The sequence below is a fragment of the Polypterus senegalus genome, chromosome 16 (genome assembly GCF_016835505.1).
Source record: "Polypterus senegalus isolate Bchr_013 chromosome 16, ASM1683550v1, whole genome shotgun sequence".
Lineage (NCBI taxonomy): Eukaryota > Metazoa > Chordata > Cladistia > Polypteriformes > Polypteridae > Polypterus > Polypterus senegalus.
The window spans coordinates 3,887,885-3,913,940 of NC_053169.1; the positions used below are offsets into that span (position 1 = coordinate 3,887,885).

The window sequence follows — 26,056 nt, forward strand, 5'->3', positions numbered from 1 at the left end:
AGCTGCCAGAGCCGCTGACTGGGTGTGCACCTCACATTTTACAGTGTGAAAGGCGCTATATAACAAAGTGGCCAGTCTGAAGGCCAGTGCCCTCATTACACCGGACTCCTGGTGGCCTGTGCTCAGTCACACTGGGTGTCACGTCCAGTAAAGTCTCAAAAGTCATCTGTCACAGGCGCACATCCCACCCTGAACCAGACTGGCCTGCTGGAGTACCTGGGCAAGAACTGGGTGGATTCTGGGATGGGGGCAAAGTGGGCATGGGCACTGACCAGCTAGAGGTTGAACTCAAGTCCAGCAAGCCAACTGTTAGAGCGGAAAGCATCTCCTGCCCTCCTGGCTGCCCGTTTTCTGGGGTTTTCCTTGATTGATGTCGGTGGTCTGTTTGCAGGTTTTTCATTGGCGCCGTAATCCGATTACCGAGTGATGGCGGCGTAAATCACTTTGTTATTATGACATCATGGCATCGAGTCTAATTGGGCAGCTTAACTTAAGGGTCTCTCCGCGCTGCTCTTCTTGGCAGCTGGCGCCATCTGAGACCACCTGCAGTCCAGCTGAATGCCACCACATTGTGCCACCTTCTCATTGTCTCCCCCGGTACCATCCAGACATTGGACTTGAGACATTTACCTGGGGCTCTTCTCCTCCATTCACATCTGGGTTAGGGGTAGGGTGCCCCCCACCCCATACTAAATAATGAAGGCCAAAGCAGGCTGGGCAGATCAGTCAGACGGGGGCCGAGGAAAAGAACACTGGACTTGGCACACTGTCACCGGTCACTTTGTATATACCAGCCTCACTGGACTGCGGACCACCAGTGCAGGCCGGGCACAACAAAAATCTGTGCCAGTTGGACTGAGCCACGTGACAATTGTTTACTTAGTGGCTGCTTTACAAAGTGCCTTTCATAATGAGAACCAAGTTTAACATGGCTGAGGCTGGCAGGGGTAACATTGGCCATGGCAGAACTCGTTTAAGGGGCACAGTGTCTAAAAAAGAAAGGCTGAACAAGTGATGAGGGTGAGGTCTTGAACCCGTATCTGGGCGCTTCACAACGCCAACAAAAGAGAATCCGCAGGAGACACCAGCGGGCCGTGGCTGGCACCTTTCACCTCATCTCTTTAGTTTATAGCGCCGTCCACACATCTACATGTCCTTCATCAGTAATATGATACCTGCCATCCAAGTATAGATCTGACTGCTGTCATATAGCACCTTGCACATCTATCTATCTATCTATCTATCTATCTATCTATCTATCTATCTATCTATCTATCTATCTATCTATCTATCTATCTATCTATCTATCATATAGCGCCTTTCACATATCTATCTATCTATCTATCTATCTATCTATCTATCTATCTATCTATCTATCTATCTATCTATCATATAGCGCCTTTCATATCTATCTATCTATCTATCTATCTATCTATCTATCTATCTATCTATCTATCATATAGCGCCTTTCATATCTATCTATCTATCTATCTATCTATCTATCTATCTATCTATCTATCTATCTATCTATCTATCTATCATATAGCGCCTTTCACCTTTGTCTCTCTCTCTCTTTCTATTATAAAGCGCCTTTCTTTAATTACGCGCCATCTATCTACTCACCAGCCTGTCTGCAGTCAGCGGCGCTGAAGATGACGCCGAGCCCACCGCCATTTGTTTGCTTGCCGTGCCCGGCCGACTGGATTTCCGCTGATGGGCCGGTGATTTGCGCCCTGAGCCGCGCTGCTCGTCGGCCGCCACTTCGAGGCTCCTCGTTTGTCGCGCTTTGCTCCGTTGGGTCACTAAACTGGAGGATTTTCGGTGTTTTTGGTGGGTTTTTTTATTTTTTTTAATCCTTTATTGATCGTTTTCGTTTTTTTTCTCCGTCGCTTTGACGGAAATGAATTACCGGGCGCTAAACGGAGTTCATTTGGCGCGGGTGGTCGCGCGCTCTGCTCTAATAAAAGCCATTTGTCTCCGTGGTTTCCGGCAATAAGGCCGTCGCCCCGCTCTTATCTGGCTTTTGATACTCTGTTTTACGAGTCGATATGAACAAATTTCAAGGACAAGATGGCCAATCCTTTTTAAAACGAAGATGAACGACCCTCGCGTTAGTTTTTCCCTTTTGAAAAATATTTGTGAGCTGCCCAGCTATGTGTGGGACATCACTTGGGACCCTGGTGCCCTTCTCATGGTGATGCGAGGTGAAGCTGGCACATGCTGGTGTGAAGGAGACAGACAAGGCGAGACTCTCGGGACCCCCAAGGTGCTCCTAACACTGATGGCCACCCCACAGCCCCCTCTTGCAGTATATTTGGTCTGTAAAATGCCCTTTCAGCCTCCACTGGGCAGATAGAATGGGCAAGGAGGGCATCTGAAATACTAGGAGGCTCAATGTGACCAAATCCCCAAATTCCAACCACTAACAACATACCCAGCAGTGTGGATTTAAGGGGCTCAACAGGATATCTGAGGGGCTTAGCCAGGCTAAATGTCATCACTGTCACCACTAGAGGGCCCCGCTGCCGAGCATTTGCATAAGAAATGCCAGTCAAATTGCAGGCGGGTCCCTTTGCCCCCCATTGTGTTTAATTTAAGCCACTGAGCCGATGTCCTTCGGTGGGGCTAGTGGGACATTAGGTGTAAAGAGTCACTGCTGTCACCTTCTTCTGCCGTGGTGTGGACATTTGCTTTTCTTGCCCATTTGATGCCCACACCTCTGCTGTGCCCTCCTCCTCCTGCTTATTCTTCTTCCATTGTTGGCCTTTGCCTAACACAAGGAATGAAAAAGTTGGTGACAATCAGCAAATGAGACCCAAGAAGAAGATGGGGTCAAACGGGACGACCAGGGGCTCCTGTGTTGGGACCCCACAAGGAAGGGCATAAAACGGCACAAATGACAGACCAAATAATTCATCCTACAATTTAAATAAAAATCCAAATTAACATCAAAAGATGAAAACTTCTAAAACAACACAAATAGGAAGGTAACAAGGAGTAAGTGCCAGGCAGTGGCAGCAGTGACGTGGCAGTGCCGCTCTGCTCTTGCTATGCCAGTGTGGTGGCACCGGGGGTGCTGTGCTGCACCTAAATATGTCGGTTGTTTTTGGGTCACAAACTGCTGATGAGATGGCCCCTTAAAGTGGCGTAGCCCTGTGCCCGCACGCGTCGCCCGCCACCGTCTGTGGCTTTTGATTGCTTGATAATTTGACAACAATGGCCGTATGTTACGCCTGAGGGGTCCGCCGGGCTCTTCAAAGCCTTTAAGGCCTTCGGGCTGCTTGTGTTTCGGTTTTGTTGGCCTGGGCTCGATGCCATTCTTTGGTTGGCGTCTGATCAGAGGGTCTGTCGTTTTTTCCTCTTCGTTGTTCTGCCACAGTGGCGCTGCCTGTTGTGATCTGCCAGGGCTCTCGAAGCGAGAATCAGCCCAGCACAAAGCGCGCAGGCCTCAGCTAAAGCCAAACTCTAGAAGCAGGCTTTGGGCCTGCACTGGACCAGGTGGGAGAGGAGAACCAGGAGACCTCTGGCCACAACACCAGGGGCACAGCTCCTTTAAAAGATGGCAGGACGAACAAGAGGGCTGGAATGACAAAGGGCTGGGCAATGCCATTCGGTGAGGTGGTTAGTCAAAGGCTGGTGGCTGTGACTCCGCTCTGGCGCCATCACCTGCTCTGCTCATCTTTTCCTTTTCCTCCCGCAGCGCCTTGTGGAGGTCAGTACACCACTTCGGACGGGGTGGTCCTGTCCCCGAATTATCCACATAACTACACCGCCGGGCAGACCTGCCTGTACTCCATCAGCGTCTCCAAGGAATTTGGTGAGTAAACGCCGCTGTGCCCCCCGCCGTGGTGTCCCTCTGAGCACGAGAGACAGATGGCAGCCCCTCGAGTGGCCGCTGAACTGTCCGTTGTGTGAATGGCGGTGGCCGTGTGTGAGTGAGTGTCACCTGCCATGGCCTTGGGCTCCCCCATTGGAGGGGTCTGAGCGACGTGGTTAGCGGGTCCCCAGTTTGCAGTTTCCTTCGGTGTTTAACTGGTTAAACATGTCACATACACTGGCCGGCCAGGTCCCAGAGGTCCCCCCACTGTAGTCACCACACCCACCCACACAATGTTGAGGACGCCATTCTACTCCAAGCATGCATTCCAACAGGTGGTGCCCACACCTGAGGCTGTGAGCCGATAAAGGAGACAGTAAAGGCTGAGAGTGGTGCCCACTGACCGCCTGGTATGTTTCTGCCAGGGTGCCTCTGCTGGCTGGGCTTCAGGTTTGATATTACGAGTTGTTTGGCTTCTTTGAGCAGACGAGCTGCCTTTGTTATGTGCCTTGTGTTTTGTGGGTGGCTGGTCGCCCCAAGAGGTGCCAGGAGATGCCCTTTGCTGTGTAAATCTGGAGGGTCTTCCCCATTTCCTTGTGCTGTGCTCTTTGATATTTCTGGATTTTTTCGTCACTTCATCTTTGGATTCTTTACTGGGACTTTGTTCAGCTTGGATGGCCTTCTTGTTTTAGGCTGCGCCATTTTGTGCTCCACGGACCTTCATTGATGTCGAAGAGCAATTTGTGACATTAAACTTTTCATTTAGGAAGATTCTGCAAGGCACTTTGAGCGTCTAGCCAGGGTTTTTGATGGGATTTCCCCCTCTAGTTGACATTTTTGGACTCCAAGTCATGATGCTAGGGCGGGGCTGGATGAGTGAGTGACAGCAGACTGGGTGGAGCTAGGTATCTGAGTGATCGCAGGCTAGGCGAGGTTAGAGGTGTGAGTGGCAACAGGCTGGGTGGCACCCACCCATCCAGCAGGAAAGGAGAGGACGTCCACGAGGAAAGACAGCAGAGACTCTAACCGAGTCCCACCCGGGCCCAGGTCACCTGACTGAGTGACATCCAGCTGCTGCAAGGCTAGACATTTGATTGACAGCAGACAGGCTGCTGTGCTTGGCTAGACTGGGCAGGGCGTGGTGCTTGATTGACAGCTAGCTGGGCGGGGCCTAGAGCTGGAGTGACGAGTTCAGTGTGCTGGGCACTCCCTCGGCTCTGACATCCAAAGCAGCTGCTGTCCATCGCGGTCACCCCGTTCCCCTCTAACAACGGCAAGGCTTCTGTCAAGCAGCCCCTTAAGATGCCAGAGGGCGGCAGCAGCAATGAGGGTTCGTAAAGCGGGCACTAACACGACGTCAGCATTTCATTCTCGGCTCGGAGGACTTGAATTCAGTGGCTCAGGAGTCTTGGTGCTGCTCGCTCGTTTGACTTTTTAATGAGCCGTCGCCCTCGTTTGGGTTGCCTTTCTGGTCCTGGCATCTGTGCTGGCCAGTGGTCACATGATGACTTCTTTTGTCAGACATTTTGTCTTCAAGTGAATCCAAGTGACGATGAGGCTGACCGAGGACGTCAGGACCGAGGCCTTTAAAGGGGTCCCTGTGTGTGAAGAGTAAAGGGCAGCAGAAGACCCCTGGAAGGAATCCGGAAGCAGGCTGTTACTAAGGCGCTACACTCCCACCGTCCACTAGAGGGCAGGACTTCAGGGTCCTGCAGAGGCTGCTGGTGGCATCGCCCTGGAAATGGAGGATTGGAGTGGCACCCAGTGGTCGCAGGTGTAGCCGTTTAAGGGCATTATGGGATAGCTGTAATAGCTTGTGAGAGCAGAACTTGGCATTATGGGGTGCTTGACATTCCTGGAGAACACTTCCCAAAATGCCCTGTAAGGCAGTCACATGAGCTCGCAGATGGCAGAAGGACGGGAGGAGAAGTCCAGGCGGCAGGTGGGGGGTCTTTTCCTGGTTCTATGTCCAGAGGGGCTTCAGCTTTGTGACTTTGTTTCATGCCGTGTGTCCCCGTCACCTTCAGGCTGCTACCTCCTAGTGGGACTGTGCCACTGTCTTCTTGTCACTAATTTATCTAGTGGCCCCCCTTTATAAAGTTGGGCTCAGCGCTCATTTCACCGATTCAAGATCCCCTCAATGCACCAAAGCAGCTCTTCAGACTGCTGCTGTCCTTCCTCCTCCTCCTCCTCCTCCGAGGGTCTCCTGTCCATGGTGGACCCAGGAAGCCCCCCCAGGAAGCCCCTCCTAGTCCTCCTCATGCCATTTTGTTTACTGCTGGCACCCCCATTTTATGGAGCAGTTGCCTCTGCATTGCTGAAGAAGCCCACCTGAAGTACGTGGCACATGACGTCACCGTCACATAGGGGTCAGCGGCGTGTGCTTCCTGATTATCTGAGAACAAAAGGATTTGGGGAGCGGAAATTGAATTAGGGCAGCGTCCTCCGACATGGACGTGGTGGGCTGTGGTTTGGGCTTTCTGACTTCATGCTGAGGGTCCCGTCTGTCCTCCTGGACCCTCACTGCTGCCAGTGCAGGACCCTGGGCTGTGAGTCGCCCCCTACAGGCCACAGTATGGACTGGCAGCCACCCTTCTAGAGGGGGTCAGAGAGCTGTGGGCACACGGGCCACGTCCAGAGTCACTGGGTGGGTCGCATGCTAAGGTCAAGACCACCCAGAAAGCCCACAGGTTTGTGCACCTCAAATAATAATAATAATAATGTATTGAATTTATATAGCGCCTTTCTCAGTTTGGTGGTCTGCATGTTGTTGGTGAAGTGAAGGCCAAGATGACTGACCACCCTGGTGCCCACTGGCCTCACGGCTGATCGTGAAGACTCGAGAGGTGCCCCCCGCAGGCGGCCTGATGTCTCCTTGAAGGACTCCGAGTGTTGAGCGGAGTGGGTGTGTTTGATGGACCCCCGTCTCCCTGACCTTATGAACAAACCCTGTTTGGTGAGAACGGCGAATCGATGGAGAAGCGCAATCCTTGACAGTCCTAATCTTGGCGTGACACCCGCATCTTCAACTAAATGTCAGCGGAGAAAATCCATGCTTTTGAAATCGATTTGCTTAATCCGGGGGGCCGCCGCAGACGTTTGGTGGGATGCTCGAAGTTCTTCTTTCAACTCCCGTCTTTGTGTTTTCTGGATTTTGAAGACAGATGATCCTCTGTGATATTTGGGCCCCTCGGACTGTGACGAGCAGGCCTGCGTCACTAACTCAACGTCACACTTCAGAGGGACACAACAAAAGGCCAAGGGAGAAGGGAGACCACGAAACCCCTGGCCATGTGGCAGAGCAGGCCTTGTGATGGTCACAGCTCAGTTGAGGGAGCCAAGAAGAGGAAATGAAGACCACGGCAGTGAAGAACAGAAGGGGGCGCCGCACCGCCGAGACCCTTTTGATTTGTACTTTTTGTGACCCCGGGGTCCCCCAGCACAGACGTTTTCTGAGGTCCACGTTGTAGCACAGCAAACTGAAACGATGGCTTGGGGGTCCTGGAGGGGCAAACGCGCCTTTGAATAAAGGAATGATAAAAAAATGCTGGTGACACAAGCAGTGACAACGAGGCCTTCCCCTGGTGATGTCACATAAGTTGAAGCGTGTGACGGATGAAAGGCCCTAAAACGGGAATTGTCAAGCGTGGCGTGTAAAGGCGGTGGTCCCAGCCTCACTCCTGTGATTCTCTGCAGCTTTCTAATGTTGGCCACCCGCAGCCCGCCGGTCAGAGCAAAAACCTGAGCGCCCCCTGGTGGACATCACTGGGCTTCTCTGCAGGGGGCCTGGGGCGCCGTTACTTAGCAACTGCCCTCCCTTTTTCGTGATGCTCTGGTAAAAAGCTACAAAGTTGTTCACCACATGTGGCCCTGGAGATGCTGGCGTGCTGCTGGCACGATGCTGGCATGACGCACACTCCACCTGACGTGACCGCCGTGCCACGCCTCATCTTGCCTGCCCACGTGCCACTCGTGCCCACTGGGCTTTTCTCTCCACCTCCTCAGCATCTTCTGTCCTCACGCGACCTGGCGGCCCCTTCACACGTGGCATCTTCAAAGCCGCTTGAGCTGGTGGCTGGCGCCCTGCTGGCGCTCGTCTTCGTTATTTGCTACTTGCCGCACTTCAATGGCGTCGTCACTCGGCTTTCTGTGAAGTGAAGCTCCTCGGCCGCGTTGTTTCTGTCTGTGATTTGCAGCTCTCCCTAATTGTGTCGGTTTCAACAATCGCTCTGTTTCTGCTCGTTAGTCTTCGGACCCCCCTGACCCTCCCATTTCACACACACACATCTGCTCTTCAGCCCTCCTGATCCTTTACTTCTCTTTACGTCTTCGCCGTTGCGGATCACAGGAGATGCCCGATCGATTTTTAGCTCTTCGCGTTACGCCACCTCGGCTCTTCTTGGCAGTTGTTGTCACAGTTGGCAGCCCCCCATGTCCATGTGATGCACCTTTGGGTGGGTGGTAGAAGGGGGTCCACAGCTGACCTCGGGTGGGTGTGCCTGCTGTGGCTTCAGCTTGACAAACTCAACAAGGCCTGAGCTGTTAGATGGAGGCCTGCGTCCCGCACCCTCGAAAAAGGCCTAAGGCCTAAAATCACAAACACAAAAGGACACGAAGGACACAAAGGACACAAAGGACACGAAGGACACAAAGGACACAAAGGACACAAAGGACACGAAGGACATGAAGGACACGAAGGACACAAAGGACACGAAGGACACGAAGGACATGAAGGACATGAAGGACATGAAGGACACAGCAGACAAACAAACAAAGCCTTCAGATTTAAGTTAGTGTGTGAAACGAAATAAAGAAGAAGTGGTAGCAATTCATAGTCGCTCTCATTTTCTATCATTGATAAACTTTTCTAAGACCGACGCCAACTGAACGCGTGTGCCCAAGTGTTACATGACATTTGTGACGTGTCACCTGAGAAGACGCTGGGCTTCGCTTACTGGGGCATCAGGGGTCCCACCAGTTGATGACGTTTGGGGTTTTTCTGCCCCCCGGGTTTAACATTACGAGTTCTCTGGAGCCCATGCGCCATATGCCACAGCACATGAGGGACACACTCGTGCCAGTCATCGACGCCCGCCGTTCCTGCTGGTGATGGTCACTGCAAAGCAAAACCTTACAGGAAACTGCGGGTAATCAGAAGGAATCAGGGGAGGTTTAGCCGTCAATATCAATTGTCTTGGAGCGCATCCCATAGAAATGGCAGGTCCAGTCAGATCTGATCAGCCGTCTAGAAAGTCGTGGAGAGCAACACGGGAACTGAAAAGAGCCGACCTTGAAAACTGGAATGTCTAAGGACTCAAACAGACCCAAAGGAACATACAACACGGGGAAGGATGGAAAGTCAAGTAAACCGCAAAGCCCGACCCTGCAGTGCCCACCACAAACTCAAGCATGTTGAGCCAAGGTGGGCTTCTGGTGTTCACACTCTTCACATCCTCACTGAGCGAGACCCCACGCTGCTCTGCCAGGTATGTTGGGCAATTGAGAGGCAACAAGGGCACCGAAAAACAACCCAGGAGAAGCCATAAGTGGGCCAAGACCCCCCATCATTCAACTAAACCACATACATAAGCACCCACCCAAGAAAAGAACACGTGATTGATGTACTGACGCTAAACCTGCGTGAACGGGGACACCAAGTCCAGCAGCCACCGCTGACCACCGTGAAGGTCAATGTGAGTGTGAAGAAGAAGGCTGTGACACTGGGGGGCTACATTAACACAACTCATCTTCTCTTTGCAGTGGTCTTTGGACAGTTTGCCTATTTTCAGACTGCGCTCAATGACGTCGTGGAGCTGTTTGATGGAGCGAATCAAAACTCGAGGCTTCTCAGCTCACTGGCGGGATCTCACACAGGTGAGCCGCCATCTTGAAGAGGAGTCCCTGAGTAACGGATTGGCTGGTCGATTGATTGATTGATTGATTGATTGATTGATCCATGCAAGCTTCCCTGATGGTGCCTGGTTTGTCAACACCTTATCTATCTATCTATCTATCTATCTATCTATCTATCTATCTATCTATCTATCTATCTATCTATCTATCTATCTATCATATAGCGCCTTTCACTCTATCTATCTATCTATCTATCTATCTATCTATCTATCTATCTATCTATCTATCATATAGCGCCTTTCACATATCTATCTATCTATCATATAGCGCCTTTCACTCTATCTATCTATCTATCTATCTAAGCTCTTTTATAGCACCTTTCACATCGGTCTATTATGTTGCCCATCACAACTGTGTGATCTGTTTATCTTCTTTATAGCGCCTTTCACTTCCCTCCATCCATCCATCACTGACAATGACACTCTAATAATCTCCAGACTGCAGGTTTGGACCACGAGACCACCGGATTCGTTTTCAAGTCTCCTGGAGTTCCCCTCATTTCCTTTGTCATTGCCTGTGTTGGGTGACCTGACCTGTGACCCCTGTGGTCCATTGACATCCGGACTACAGGTGGTCTCACTGCCGTTTCTTTTGCAGGGGAGACTCTGCCTTTAGCCACCTCCAACCAAATCCTGATCAGGTTCAGTGCCAAGAGTGGCGCGTCGGCGCGAGGCTTCCACTTCGTCTACCAGGGTGAGTGTTTTTGGGGTCTTCGGAGCCCGCGCAGAATGCTGGGTCGTGTGTTGAAGGACACCTAGTGGAAATCAAGGGAAGTGCATGTAACCAGTCATTCAGTCTGGGAAGTCACACAGCGGGCGCAGCAGAAACCTCATCAGCATCTTATAAGGACCTTCACGAGGTGGTGGGACAACTCAGCTCACCCCATGAGAGTCCGGTGGGCTGGCGGGTCTCCTCTGATTGGTCAAACCTGTGCTAATAAAAGGAGGCCACTGGTGTGTCTGGATGGCATTTGTGCACCCCATGAGTAGCCAACAGGGGGTGCCAATACTCTCCCAGGCCTGTAGAAGCTTTGAATGTCAGCACTGGGGGTCCTGTTGTTAGGACAGCAGATGGCACATTCTGGAGGGGCACCAGAGCTTTGCTGGTGTCTTTTTTTTCCTCTTCTTCCCCCTTTAAGCTGCAGTTACCAGCTCTGTGCAGCAGGCGGCGCTTGACTGCTTCACTGGTTGCTACATTAATGGTGCCATGTTGTTTACCTTGGCAGTGCCAGTGGCCTTAATGATGGCACTTTACTGTACAAGACCAAAGCCCTTGTTAATGTTCACTTCCTTCTTGTCTTCACAGCCGTCCCCCGGACCAGTGACACGCAGTGCAGCTCGGTGCCCGAGCCCCGGTACGGCCGGCGAATCGGCTCCGAGTTCTCGGCGGGCTCGGTGGTGCGCTTCGAATGCAGTCCCGGCTACCTGCTGCAAGGCTCGCGGGCCATCAGGTGTCACGCTGTCCCCAATGCGCTGGCCCAGTGGAACGACTCCATGCCATCTTGTGTGGGTGAGTATGCCTGTCGGTCGAAAGCTGCGGGCGTGGGTGCGGGTGGCCCTCATGCCAGGTGGTCACACTTGCCCTCCTCTGCCCTCAGAGGATTGTGGGTAGGACACCCTCTGCCCTGCACACACACTGGTTTGCTGGGTGGCATCACAGACACCCGTTCAGCCCCTTGCTTGCCCACAGCAGTCTCAGGTGAGGTGGTGGCGGTGACCCCCTAATGAATGGCGAGCTGCTCGTTCTCCCCGTCCCCCCGACTGATTTGGGTCGGTTCACGATTTGCTGCCCGCCGTTGTTAATCTCGTTAAGGCTCAATTCATGTCCAGTTAAACTTTATTACAATAATTACACGTTGAAATAATCAGCCACCGGATTCGCTTTCCTGCGAGCGCCTTTGCCAGCTATGCCAGCTGCATTTGCTTTCTGTCCGCGAAGCTCTTTCCGCTAATTACTCCATTATTGTGGGATTAGAAGCGACCCGACGTGCTCCAAATATCCTCGCGTCCATGCCGCGGGTATTTCAAGGTAGGCGAGGGTGAGCCTGCTGGCAGAGCCATGAATAGCCAACATGGGGCATCCAAAGGCTGCCCAGGCACTGGGGCTCCTGTTAGTAGGACCGGAGGTGCCCAGGCAGTAGGGGGCAGTGTGGAGTCCCAGATGTCCTGCTCTCAACGTGTGCCACCCGCTGGTCGTGTGCAGTGGCTCTGAGTGACAGTGTGGGCCCCCTGGGTTCACGGACAGGCCACTTGTAGCCAATGGAGCTGCTGGCCTCCACAGAGCTCACCGTCTGGGCCTTCCTGCTTTCTGCACTTCGTTTTGTGTGTGGGTGCCAGCTGGTGCGCCTCACACGGGTGCCAGTCGTCCCTGCTGTCCTCAACCAAACGTACAGCCATGAAGACATACGGAGGGACACCGACAGAGAGCCACCCACTGGTCACCGAGTGGCCGATGAGCTTCTAGGTGACACAAGTGTGCTCTTGTTGTGACGGGGTGGGGACAGAGGTGGAGCATAGGGGCGTGGCCAACAGTCATATCGAGGATGGCGTCTCAGCTGTGTGGTCACTGTGTGCCAACACTCACTGAAAGGCGCTATACACCAACTCTTTTCTGTGCCACCTTTCCCTTGTGAGCCTCTATGGCAACTCAGTTTATTCATTTGTGCCCCCGCAGTGTCACAAGGGTTTACTGAGGACTTGACGGTGGCATCTTCTCCATATTATCTGCGTTCAGAGTTGGTCAGGTGACCCAAGTGAAGAGCCAATGGTTGGGCAGCACTGAGCTGTCTTCCTTGAAGGGCGGCCATTTGTGGAGGGGTGGAGTCAGGGGCGTGGTTTGGGCGTGGTCATTAGTCGTGTAGGCCGCAGCCTTATTGAGCGCCATTCAGCAGAGCACTTTGCTAGGTTTGGGTTTGCTGCCATTTTCTCTCAGGACCCTCAATGGTGACCCCTTATTAAAATATTTCTGAAAGAATTGGGGTACCACATGTGGACCTTCTAAATGGCACAGGCAGGCAACACTGATGTCACTTCCTTCAAAGACACTCTCTTCCTGTCTAGTAGGATGGGGTGGGGTTTAGAGATCGAGTGGGCGTGGCCATGAGGCCCCCTTCTTGCTCATTTCCTGCTGATCTGATAGGTGGGTGGCGGTGTGCAGCCCCCATATCCTCCCTTGGTGTGCCCTTCAAATCAGACATTTGAATGACACACCTCTGATGTGCCACCCCACTTGTTTTATGTGCCACCTAACTGCCAATGTGACTGGTAAGTGCGCAGTTTGGGTTGGTGCCTGTGGCGGGGTCTGGTGGCTCAGTGGTGAGCTCTGGGTGGCTGAGCGCCCGTCTGCCCTGTGCCCCTGTGGCTCTTCTCATAGCACTCAGTGAGGCGCCCTGTCCTTAGAGGGGACGTACGACTGGGTGTGATGCACAGGGGGCTGCCCTTTAAAATGGGCAGTGTGGCCCCCTACTGGTTACAGAGTGGCAGCTGCCATGCCACCTGTCACCTTCCATGTGACCAGCAGAGCTAACACCTGGCTGAACAAAGGGCTGGAGCTCCTGTTGTTCTGCCACCCTGTTGGTTCTTAAGCTGGCACCCCCTTACGTCTCTACCAGCCCCTGATTCAGTTGTTGGTTTGTCTTCTGAGTTTTTAAATAAAACCAAAATGAAGGAACAAAGCCACCAATGTCACTCGCATCTCCTCTCTCCTTTGTTGACTTGCAGTGCCCTGCAGTGGGAACCTCACGGAGAGGAGGGGCACCATCTTGTCCCCAGGGTACCCTGAGCCCTACGGGAACAGCTTGAACTGCATGTGGAAGATCACTGTAAATGAGGGAGCGGGCATCCAGGTAAGGGCATGGGGGTGCAGTGGGCAGAAGGAGTCAACACTGGCAAAGATCATGGCTAAGTGGTAATGCCAGTCCTGGGTATGCTGGGGGGCCAGACACAGCAAACAGTGAATCTGGGGGGCACAGGGGATACCAGGGAGTAGAGCAGGACAGGATGGGAAAGAAAATACTGGGAATGATGGGATAATATGGCAAAGGGGGAGGGGCAGACGGATAAGGGCACGTGGACATGAGGTCAGCCTGATGACAAATAAAAGGGACATCTTGACATGCGGTGACAAGGCCTGAAATGAGCAGGAAGAGAGACGGCCAAACTGACCTGCGAGTAGAAAAGGCGCCATATAACACCCCTTGGCAGAGCGTGCTGCCCGACATCAGGAAAAGGCGCCATATAACAGACATAGGGAGGGCACTAGAGGACAGCCATGAAAGGCGCTATACAGTCCATAGATAAATAAGCACTGAATTATAAACACAGAAAATAAAAACACCATTTAATAAATGAACTGACGGACAGGAAAGGCGCTATATAACAGATCAATAGGGCTAAGAACACAGATAGGGAGATTATAAATAGAGAGGTACGAAAGGCACTATATTAACAATAGACAGGTAGGCAGACGGAGGTGAAAGGTGCCACGTGGTGCACAGACAGACAGACAGACAGACAATGTGAAAGGCACAGTACAATGGACAGACAAAAGGGCTGAGTGAAATATCATAAATAGATAGAAAGGCGCTATATAGCCGTCATAGACATCAAGAGGGATGTGAAAGGCGCTATATGATCAGTCATAGACATCAAGAGGGATGTGAAAGGCGCTATATAGCAGACATAGGGGGAGGAGACAGGAATGTGAAGTACGCCATCTAATAAGTACAGTGGATGTGAAAGGCGCTACATTATAGGTGAGCCAAAGTCAAAGGCGCTATATTATTGACAGGCAGCTGTGTAAAGGCTTATTTGTTTTTCAGGCTGTTTCCAGGTTTGGGGGCTGCTGATCCTCAGTGGTCCGCCATGCAGTGCCATCTTTCTTTCTTTCTTTCTTTCTTTCTTTCTTTCTTTCTTTCTTTCTTTCTTTCTTTCTCATCCGTGCTTTTCCCGTTTTTCCCAGATCCAGGTTATTAGCTTTGCCACTGAACACAACTGGGATTCCTTGGAGATTTATGACGGCGGAGACTTGACAGCGCCCAAGCTTGGCAGCTTCTCGGGTAGGCCCCCGTTTTTGCCCCCCTTCCTTCTTTCTTTCTTGATCGCCACGTCTGACTCTCGTTTCTTTCACGAGTGCGGATGGCTGGCATTTGATGAACGTCCGTCCTTCTGCCTGAGCAGGCTGAGGTTGGCTGGAGTTCACTGCTCACTTGCATTAGGAGGTCCACTCACTTGCCCACTAGCTTGGCATCGGCTGTAGGCTCGATGGTGCGGGTCAAGCTGGCATTGCCTTTTCATTGCCATGTGCCATCCGTTTTATGTGCCATCATTAACACAGCATTGTACCCTCTAGGTTTAGTACGGGGCACAGCTGTTTGTGCCCACTGACCTACTTGTCACGAAGTGCCCCCCATTAGGCCCTTTGCCTTTTAGCTTTATGTCAGGATTCCTTAGAAAAGGGCAATAAAACCAGGAGAACACGGGGAGAACTGGACAAAGAAGGCTGGCAGTTGAGCCCATGTCAAGCGCTGTGTGTCCCCTAATGTCACACTGAGCCACTCGTGCCTGCAGTGTTGACTATTTGTTGGCAGCTGCTGCCACCCCGCTGACTTTCAGACAGGACTATTAGCTACCAAGGGCAGCGTCTGCCATCATTTAGGGGCTTCTTTTCATAAGCCCGTCTGTGCCACCTGAGTTCGTAGCCCACCTCAAAGTCAAGTTGTCTGTGAAACTCCTAAGACTTTGAGAGATCATCGGTGATTTGTTTGAGTGCCCACAGAAAAGGCTGGCAGTGCCATGGAGGGACCACTCATGAGCCACGGGGTCTCCATGGGGTCTGACACACTGCCCCCATCTGTCCAGAAGGAGCTGGCAAAGTGGAATCAAAGCAGGTGGGCACAATCAACCCTGGCATTAATGGAGGAGTCAGAGCAGTCTGGATGTGGGCACACCATACGGGCACAGCCACAGTGCCTCAGGAAGTGAGTATCCTGGGTGACCCACTGGCAGAGCTGCTGCCTTACAACAAGGAGACTGGGGGTCCAAGTGCCAGGTGCTCCCTGCATGTTCTCTCCATGTTCAGGTCCGTCTCCTGTCCAGGTGTCAATCCTGCCTTGTGCCCGTTGACTGTTGGCGCTGGCTGCAGTCACTGTGTGCCAGTGTCCCCCCCTTGCCAATGGCAGCGTCTCTATTTGGCACCATTCGTCTCTTTCTGTATCTGTGTGGGTGCCACTCTGACCTCAATGCCCGCCCTCATGACTTCCGACTTGTCTTTCAGGGACGACGGCGCCCGCCCTGCTGAACAGCACCTCCAATCAGCTGTGCCTTCACTTCCACTCGGACATCAGCGTGTCGGCCGCCGGCTTCCACCTCGAGTACAAGAGTGAGTAAGGCATCAGTGTGCCAGCGGGTGGGGTGGGCCACCAAACGGCATCGCTGCCAACTCTCAGGTGACGAGGCATCTTCATTTCAGTGCCCACTGTGAGCCCTACTTATGTAAGTGGCACCACACATGTAGACTGGGCACTCATCAGAGTTCAGATGGACACTTTTAAGAACTAGTGAATGTGGCATGGTGGTGGGCATCTGGTGGTGGGCATGATGGTGTGGAGATCACAAAGTCATGCCAAGTTACAGAGCGATCAGCTAGTGGCCAAATGGAGAACAGCAGGATGCCCACGTTGCAGTGCCCATCCACAAGTCTAAAATTCAGAAGCTCCAAGTAGAGAGGTTGGTATCAAATGCAGCCCTAGTGGCACAGAAGCTGACCTGATGCCATCTGGTGACACTCGTTTGATGTGGGTGTATGGAGGTGACTTTTGAGGTGACGCTGGCCTCGTCGTCTCAGCATTGTGTCACATGCTGCTGAGGTCACGTGTCACTTTGTTGTTCTTTCTGTTCCTTTCATCCCTCATTGGTGCCTTTAACTGTTGCGTGGGTGGAGCCCCTGGAGGCGGGGCACGCTGACATCACCACCCCTGGCCCCGCCCCCGGCTCAGAGTCTCTTCAGGTTTGTGGATTTTGACTTTTTGACTCTCTGAACGTTTCGCTCTTTTTATTTTTAAAGGTTCTTTGTTTGCCCTGAAGGTTTAGGGTCGTCCTTCGTCGGGTGGGCCTTTGCTGCATGGCGGGACTTTTCTTGTTGTTTTGCCAGCTCACCTTGTTTGGGGTCTGCTAGGCCGGACCCCTGCAGTTAGCAGTTTCGAGTCCACCTGGGCAGGCTGCCCGCTTTTTTGGGGGCCGTGGTGCCAGTTTGCTTTGTTCGGACCCCTAATCACATCAAACTCCTCCATCTTGTTATGAATTGGAGTTTCCACAAAGGCAGCATGAGGGTGAGGTGGGCCGAAACGGGTGGGTTTGGGAGAGAAGCCCTCATGGGCTGCCCAGCAGATGCTGACCTGAACTCAGCCAGGCTCCCCCAAAGCTTCAAATAAAGTGGGCACACATGTGGCAGCTGGCAAGAAACAACAAGAAATATACAAAAACACGGGGGACCGTAAACCCCTGGCGTGTATCAAATGGATGGATGAAGAACCTTTAGAGATGAACGATTCTTTCTAATAACCAGAAAAGTACAAAGACAAGTTCAACAGGGTGAGCAGAGACCCTCAAAAGGCGGAGCACAGCAAACAAATCCCCAAAAACGAAACCCTAAACAGCAAAGCCACCAGGAGATGACGGACCTCCGACTCCTGAGCCTTCTCAGCTGAGCGATACGGCGGGGGCGACATCAGGATGGCGTGGGGTGTTAACATCCGTTAGGAGAGACAAGTGACCGGTGGTCTCCTCGGCCTCTAAACCCCCCCAAGCCGAGGCTCTGATGATCACCCAGAAGTCCGTCCCCGTGTTTCGGCTTTGGCGTGTTGTGCGATTCGCCGTCTTCGGTGCTTCTTGGCTCTTTGACTCTTTTTTCTCTTCTTCTCATTCTGTTCATTTTCTTGCCTGGAGACCCAGCAGCCTTAATGTTTACGGTTGCTAAGCGACCTGCGGACATGACACCCGTTTATTTCTTTTCAATTCTTTGCTTTCTTGTTTTTTTTTTGCCCACAATTTGGATTCTTGAATCAGAAGTTGGATTTGCTGTGCTGTTCTACTTAAGAAGGTTTACTTTGACAGCGTTGGGTTTACAACGGGAGTCGCCATCTTGGTCTGGCTGTTGTTAGGGGCGGAGTCACAGAGGTCACATCACGGGTTCAAGGTTCAGTCCTCAGAGCGCTGCGCCGTCCGAGTTGGCCGAGTGAAGGGGGCTTCTCTTCTCCTCTCTTCTCTTCTCCTCTCTTGTCTTTCTCTTTCTCTTCTCTTCTCTTCTCTTTATCTTCTCCTCTCCTCTCTTCTCCTCTCTTCTCTTCTTCTCTCTTGTCTTTCTCTTTGTCTTTCTCTTCTCTTTCTCTTCTCTTTCTCTTCTCTTCTCATTGTCTTCTCGTTTCTCAGCTTGGCTCACATCTCATCTCCCACCCTTGACTCTTTGTTTACGTCTCTTCTCCTGTTTCTCAAAAATTCGTCCCGATGATCAGAAACAAATAAATGAATAACTCGCAAAATCAAGAGCGAGGTGAAGCGGGCACTTCGAGATCATCCTCGGGACCCCAGCGGACCCTTGAGACGAGCGAAGGAAGAAAAGAAAAGCGGGGCAGGTGGTCTCCTTCAGCTGGGCTCCACAAAAGCAGCCGCCGTCCTTCTCCCCAGCGTGTCCTTCAATGCCCGTTTGACTGGCATGATGAATGGACGCGGCCAGCAAGCTCCGTAGACACGAAAGGACTTCACTCTTCAGTCAGGGACTCCGCAGATGTTTGCGTCTCCAGAAGCTCGTTTGTCACTCGCTTTGTCACTCGGACGTTGGTGGTGACAGTTGAATTTCTTCTGAGGGCCCAAATTCGTTTTACTACAAATGCAAATGGGACTGCTTCTTGTTTAATTCATTCATTCATTCATTAGTTTGTTAGTTAGTTAATTAATTAATCAATCAAATAATTAAATAATTAAGTTGTTTGCTTGTTTATTTATTTTGGCCGTTATCAGAACATTCATTTCTGAATTTTCCCCCATTGAGATTTCCTGTTGTTTAAATCAATGTGACACTCTGGGCCTTCACCTCCCACTTCTTCTCTCTTATGAAAGTCCAACCCAAATTAAAGACCCCCAGCCCACCAGTTCACCTCATGTCTCCAAAATGACATCAAGCTGAGCTCTAAAGGTCCCCACAGTCCCCCAGTCTACCCCTCTACCTGCTCATTCATGCCAAATGTCTGTGCCCTCTTTGTATGAAGACCAAGTCTCCCATGTCTGTGTGTCTTTGACAAATGTGTGTGTGTCTGGGAAGGACGTCACCAGTGCCTTTGACTCCACACTTCGCTCAGGTCGCCTCTTCTGCTCCATCAGCACCTTCAGCCTCCCCTCGTCACTCGCGCTCCATGGCGGCCTGTCTGTCGCTGTCCACGGTGCTGAATCGGCCCAGTTGCTCGCCTGTCGCTGTCCATGGTGCTGATCTCAGCCTGCTGCTCTGTCTGTTTTGTAACAGGGAGGCACAAACACACACACAGCGCTGCAGGCGAGGCCTGGCTAGTGGGTTACCTACGGCAGCTTAAGCACAAGCTCCATTAGTGTTAAAATGTTTCAGCCAAGGCCCGCTGAACTGGGTGCTCTCATCATTTGGATCACCTCGTCCGCGTCTTCCCTTAATTTCCAAAATGAAAGGCTCAGTCCTTTCAGTGTCTGCGGCTCAGCAGCTCTCCATGGTGCTGAATTGGCCCAGCCGCTTGTCTCTCTTCTTTCTTTTTTGTGATATGGGAGCCCAAACTGCACGCAGCCCTCCAGGTGACAACTCACTAGTGTGTTATACAGCTGAGGTATAACCTTCACCATAGCGGCCACCCTGGATCGACCGTACTGGTTCCTTACATAATTACAAAGACTCCTTTTAATTTCTATTTCCTTAAACCCTTTCAGCCATCGCTCCTCAGCTGCTGTCCATGGTCCTCAATCAGCCCAGTCATTCTGCCCTGCAGTTCCTTCATTACTTGCTCTTGCTCTGCTCTGTCATTTTTGTGAAATGGAAGCCAAAACGACACCCAATACTCCAGAAGAAACCCCATGAGTGTCTTCTACAGCTGAAGTATGACATCCTCTGAGGGCGCCTTTTAAAGGCTTCTGTCGACGATCTGGATGTAGACAGTGATGAGTCCACTGTGACTCCCTGGTCCCTCACATAAGGAGCACACCTTAGATGTTCAGACCTGCCTTACATTTACTTACATTCAACTCCATCATCCACAATCCTGCATTTCTGTCCGGGTCCTTCTGAGATGACTCAGGTGATCTCACATTATCTGCCATCCATCATTGGTCTTGTCCAACTTGTTTTTATATATTTTTTAAATTTCTAATGGACATTAAAAAGCACAGTGGCCCAGCACTGACCCCTGGTGGCCACTACTTCTAACACCACCTCATTGTGTTCCTCGTCACTTTCCATTTGTGTTGCTGAGTCTTGACCTTCTGTTTTTACTGTCTTTTCAAAGCACACATCAGTAATCTCACAGGCGTCTCCTTCATGGTGCTGAGGGACGCTCGCCGACTTTGTTCCAACTTGAGTTCAGCGAAAACACGGAAATGTTTAGGACTCTCTGTGAACTCAGTGAATCAATGGGGTTTATAATGGCGGGATGGCCTCTGAAGTGGTCTTCGCAGCTCTGCTAGAGTGATTATTGTGGCCAAAAAGTGACCTGCGCTGTGAGGCAGCCGGGCTAACTGCTGTGCCTCCCTGAGGTGACCTTCTACTCCGAATCCTTCATCTGAGTCAGCGTCTGCTGAGCTGCCATCACTTCGACCCACGCGGCTGTGACAGAAGGGATCAGTGCTCTATAATCGGGGGGCTCTCCCTGTCCCTGCCCCTGTCCCTGCCTGATCCGTGTGACACACAAGGAGCACAACAGGCTCAAGGTGGCAGTGAAGACTCATAAAGGTCTCATTACACTCAGCTGGCGGACCCCTCAGATGAACACGCTGCACGTTTCTCATCCTTTAAATTCCACATGAGGTGCAAACTCAGCCGGACCCCCGACCCGGACTGGGACCTCAGGCCTTTGTGAACGGGCGAAGTTCACAGCAGACTCGCCGATCAGCCCGACTCTTACGCCGTCTGCTCGGATGTTCCAGCACATCGGGGCACACGATCCCCTCGTCTAAACCCACGCCTGCCGCTGACCCACGAGGGGCCGTCGTTTCCTTTATTTAAAGCTGACTGGCTGAGCCTCCCTTCAGCCCACTGCACCACATGACATCTCGTAGCCTTGGGGTCTCACTGAGGGGCTTGGCGTCCCTGAACGAGTCTCGGGTGCATCTCCTTACATGACCTGGTGGTGACCGATAAGACCCTCCTCAGCCTTTAGACCCTCCACAGAAGGTCTCTCTTAGCGTCTGTTTTCATGGGGCAGCACTCTGGTGGTCCCCGTGAGCCCCCACGTCTTCACCCCAGCAGCCCTGCACTTTGATGTCCAAATCAAAGACCAACACAAGAAGCTGCTTGAGTGAGTCGAGGCCACTTGGACCCTCGGGGCCCCCTAGCGGAGCAGCTGAGTGGGGCGCCCCCCACTGGTGGACGTGTGACACGATGGCGGTGACGGCTCCTCGTATTAAACCTTCACTTACTGTTGAGCTTCTGAAGCCCCTTTGACCGGCGATCATGCATATTTATGTCAGACGTCGGCCTCTTTTGTGCTCCCCTGTGCCGCGCGGCAGGAGCTGAAGGCGGTCGGCCATCAAACGGACGTCCAGTCTTTTAAAAATCTATAAATCCACAACTGTGACAGTAAGCCGAAAAGCTCCGGGCGATGAAGGAGTCTTGTGGAGCTCACGAGATGAAGAGGCCTGTCGTGTCGACGCCGAGTTCATCCTGAAAGTGGCGACTCGGGCTGCGTGCTAATGAGGTGGGTTGTGGGGGGGTAGAGAGCGCAAAATGGAGGGGGGGTCATGTGAAGGCGCTATAAAGAGGAGTAAGAGTGCGGGCGGGCAGAAAGGCGCTATAAAGAGGAAACTTGACTGTATGCACTGAAACCTGAAGGTATCACGTCACCGAGGGGGAAAGGCGCTATATAACATGACGTGTGAGCCCCCCATAGCAGAGAGGGCTGCTGTACCGTGTGAAGGTGTGGATACAGAGAACTGAGGGAGTAGAGAGGAAGGCGCTATATAGGATGGACGTCTGGGGACAGAGATGTGACATTGGCCATAATGTGTGAAGACCCTCGGCACAGTGACACGTAAACGAAGGACACGAAAGTCTAGGAGCCGAACTATGAAAGCCACCGCACATCAGGAAGGAGGAGGCGCTATATATAATAAGGGGTTAGCTTTGGGGACACGAAAGTGCAGAGATGTGGGGTCCGGCTCCTTTCCACCGGGGGTCTTTGGCGACATAAGCAGATCATCTCAGTCACAGGTCCTCCCAGTGTGGTCACATAAGCACGTCGGTGACATACACAGTGGTGGTGGCAGCAGCCCCCTGGTGTCCCCTGCATGCGACTCCTACTGAATGGCCCAATTGGTTGCACTGGTGGACCCTCACAGTCTGGCACCCTCAGCCATTCACCTCGTGCTTGTGCTCAACTCAAGATGGACGCCTCCTCACAGGGTGGGGGTCTCCAGGTGGAGCGTCGCTTTCTCCTTTGGGGCTTCAGCACAGCCAGAATGAGGGGCACTGAGAGCCCCGGGGCACCAAACCACAATGTGGTCCAAACCTCAGCAGAACCCGCCGGAGTAGGCCTGCTGTGCCCCCACATCTGGGACGATTGGGCCACTTGATGGAGTCATCTTGCTGTGCCCCTGTCATGAGACACCTTGGGTCCTCAGCTCCTCAGGACTCACCAAACAGCTCTGAGGGGCTCAAGTGTGTGTGTGGGGGTGGGGGTGGGGGCACCCTAAAAGGTTCCTCTGTTGGGATCACTCTGGAGTGGGGTGGCTAAGAGCGCCCCCTGCTGGCCACACTAACCTCCTGTGTCTTCTTGTTGTCTAGCTGTGGGGCTCACCACCTGTCCTGAGCCTTTGGTGCCCAGCAACGGGGTCAAGTCCGGCGACCGCTACATGGTGAACGACGTGGTGTCCTTCGGCTGCGAGCCGGGATACGTCTTACAGGTGAGACGCCTCATGGGAGTCCGAGAAATGAGGGGAGACCACTTAGTCCATTAAGGCCTCCTCGGGCTTGGAACATCAAAACTGGTGAGGGACGAGTGGCGGGCCCAGTGGGCTTCACCAGGTCATCCACGGAGCGGAGCAGGTGGGCCGGCGCTCTGCTGCATTGTGCTGCTCTTGAGGGGTCATCACCACACGACATCGCCAAGACAAGCAGAGACCGTCATGTCTGCCATCTGGGGTCTGAGGAGCTTTATGAGGGTCAGTCACCAAGTGGACCTTCTCTGGACGCCATTTTGGTTTTTCTATGCACTGCCATTTTCATGATCCTGCTTACTGGGGGTCCTGTGGTCTCAGCTGTCATCCAGGTTTGGGGACCTCTAAAGAGACTGTGATTTGTGTCACTTTGGTGCTTCTGACCCCCGAGTTTCGTCCCTCACTTTGATTTCTGGCAGATGGACTTCATTTCCATGTTTTTTTTGTTTTCTTGTTTTTCTCCTGGTCGCCTCCATTAAATTCTTGTTTGTTCATTTTTGACCCATCTTACCTCTGATGCCAGCTGACGTCTGTGTGGATGACACAGGAGGTGGCACTGCCCGGCTCCAGAAAGTCAAGAAATGCAGTGCCACAAACTCAGGAGTCCTGCCGAAGCTCAGCGACAAGAGAGAGGAAACCAGCAAACCTCTGGCCCACGTGACACGCTGATTTACATTTCCAGGTTTATTACAAACACCAAAGCCAAAGCAAATCCTGAACCTTAGGAGCAGCGACGGGGGAGCGAGCGGCACGGCACAAGTGGTAACTACGGCAACGAAGGAGCCAATCATGGACTGCTCTTTACAGCTGCAGTGTCAGGTGGCCCCGCCCCCTATGCTGAGCATATTGGTCACGTGACCAGAAGAACAGAACAAAACAAGCTAAAGAAAAGCAAAACGACGTGAAGACAAGAAAAAGGGGGCACATCGTTAATTAAACGGGGGGCCCCCCTGCTTCAGTTTTCATGGCTTGTGAATTAACGAAAGATCTGAAGGTGGCACCCAGTAGCGATAAATGTAAAGGGGGGCTCCGACACTTGGGACCCTGACATGGCTGCCTGCTGGTCTGCTGACAGGATTGCCTTCTTCACATGCCAAGACCTTGTGAGCTGGCGTTTATGGGAGACAGCAGGATGGCACTAACAGAGACCCTGGGGACCGATGTCCTCATGGCACAAGCCCTGGTGGCGGGTGGCAGCCCATCACCTGTCCAAGTGCCACGGGCAGACAGACAGATGGGTGGGACTTTGAACTTCTCTCGTGTGGGTCCCGCCACTTATTGTAACTCCTCCTCTTTTCCAGGGCCACTCCCACATCTCCTGTATGCCTGGAACGGTTCGCCGTTGGAATTACCCCCCTCCTCTCTGCATCGGTAGGACAACTCGGCCGGTGGTCCGCTTCGCTGGGTTTTGCCTGCTTGTGTTTGCGCCCGCTCAGCGTAGGTAGACCTCAGTTATATTTTGTCGTCACTTTGACACGAGAGACAAGTGACAGGCCGCGGCATCAGCAGCACACCCAAAAGAAGACACCTTTACGATTCTGAGCTCGGTGGCCTCCCCAGAAGCTCACAGGTCTGCACATCAGGGGTCTCATGCAGGGTCCGGTGGAGGCCCCGCCCCCTAGGTGCGACAAGTAGGGTACAAATAACAAAGCATTCATCAGGAAAACAAATGGGATAAGTAGACAAGAGAAGGGACACAAGTGGCCCTAAATACGAGGCAGGACCCCCGGCACCCAATCAGGTGGTCCTGCCTCCCTAGGCGCCACATGCAGGAGCAAAACAAAAAATAAACTGATAATCAAAGTCAGGGCCTTCCAGAGCGGCTGTCACCACTCAGGTCAGACAGGATGAAGTCACGTGGACGCCGAGTGGCCGCTGTGTGTCATCGGTGCCCACTTGTGACGTCTCGCCAGTCGCACATTCGCTTTTGCATGCTGCGCTTTGAACCGGTGGTCTCCTCGGCTACTGATGATTTCACATTCGCTCCCCGATTTTGTTTTCTCTTGCAGCGAAGTGCGGTGGCACCCTGGTGAGCGTCAGCGGAGTCATCCTCAGCCCTGGATTTCCCGGGAATTACCCCAGCAACCTGGACTGCACGTGGAGGATCCTGCTGCCCATAGGATACGGTAGGCCTGGGCCTACATGGGGGTGGGGGTGGCGGGGGGTGAAAGTTCACAGCCAACGTGCTGCAGATGACTGCAAGGCGCTATATGAACGCCGGGTGGAGCTGCCGCAGGTTGATATGTCGTCACAATGGAGCTGCTCAGAGCCCACCTATGGCTGGGGGGCACATCCCTGTTTTCTCTACAAACTTCAAAAATGACAGACCACCTAAAGCAACTTCAAAATGAACAAAGATGTCACCAAATGGACTTCACTGTCGGGTTTCTCTTGAAATTGTAACCTTGGTCACATGACCCCTCTCCATTGGAGATTCAAGATGGCTGCAGGCTCACGAGTGTGTCCCTTGACTCAAGCATTAGACGCGTTAAACACCTTTGGGTGGTCCCCCCAGACACACACACACACACACACACACACACACACTGAAGTAATGCGCCTCTCTCTTCTCCTCAGGTGCTCACATTCAGTTCCTGAACTTCTCCTCTGAAGCCAACCACGACTTCCTGGAAATCCGCAATGGGCCACACCCCAGCAGCTCTGTGATTGGTCAGTTCAGTGGCTCCGACCTGCCCCCCTCCTTACTGAGCACAACCCACGAAACGGTGATCCACATTTACAGCGACCACTCGGAGAACAGACAGGGGTTCAAGCTGATCTATCAAGGTAAGTCAGGACCCCCCGACTCACTCGCCCGTCCGTGTCCCACCTGATGTCACCAAAGCAGGGGACCTCATGGCCTTGAAAGTGATGTTTGGGAGTTGTGACCTTTCACCAGCATGGAGGGGCGATGGCTGGGGGTCTCGGAATTGTCCGCACTGTGGCCTTGAGAAACCCATCTGCTGGAGCGCACCTTGGGATGGCCCTGCAATCAGGTGGATCAGCCATGGTGAGGCGTGGTGATCGACTGAGGGTCTTCCTGCCATTTGCAAACAAGCGACAGACCACCAGGGTGACCTTGCAGGTCAGGGCGGCCCCCTGTGGTCGTCAATCATCTCCACTTTGTGGGGTCTCGTAAAGCAGCAGCTCTTCACCTTTTCAGGGGTGT

At 52.6% G+C, this 26,056-nt stretch overlaps 1 protein-coding gene across 1 annotated transcript in view; it reads left to right on the top strand.

Moving 5' to 3' along the window:
* Window positions 1–26,056, top strand: part of LOC120517025 (CUB and sushi domain-containing protein 1-like) — a 293,367-nt gene that overhangs the window by 217,116 nt on the left and 50,195 nt on the right. The window contains exons 31-41 of the mRNA XM_039739099.1: window positions 3,701–3,817; window positions 9,578–9,691; window positions 10,328–10,423; window positions 11,036–11,239; window positions 13,450–13,574; window positions 14,690–14,786; window positions 16,004–16,108; window positions 22,736–22,854; window positions 24,189–24,258; window positions 24,897–25,013; window positions 25,465–25,674. Of these exons, the coding sequence (XP_039595033.1) occupies window positions 3,701–3,817; window positions 9,578–9,691; window positions 10,328–10,423; window positions 11,036–11,239; window positions 13,450–13,574; window positions 14,690–14,786; window positions 16,004–16,108; window positions 22,736–22,854; window positions 24,189–24,258; window positions 24,897–25,013; window positions 25,465–25,674 (1,374 nt within the window). The remainder of the gene's footprint in view (window positions 1–3,700; window positions 3,818–9,577; window positions 9,692–10,327; window positions 10,424–11,035; window positions 11,240–13,449; window positions 13,575–14,689; window positions 14,787–16,003; window positions 16,109–22,735; window positions 22,855–24,188; window positions 24,259–24,896; window positions 25,014–25,464; window positions 25,675–26,056) is intronic.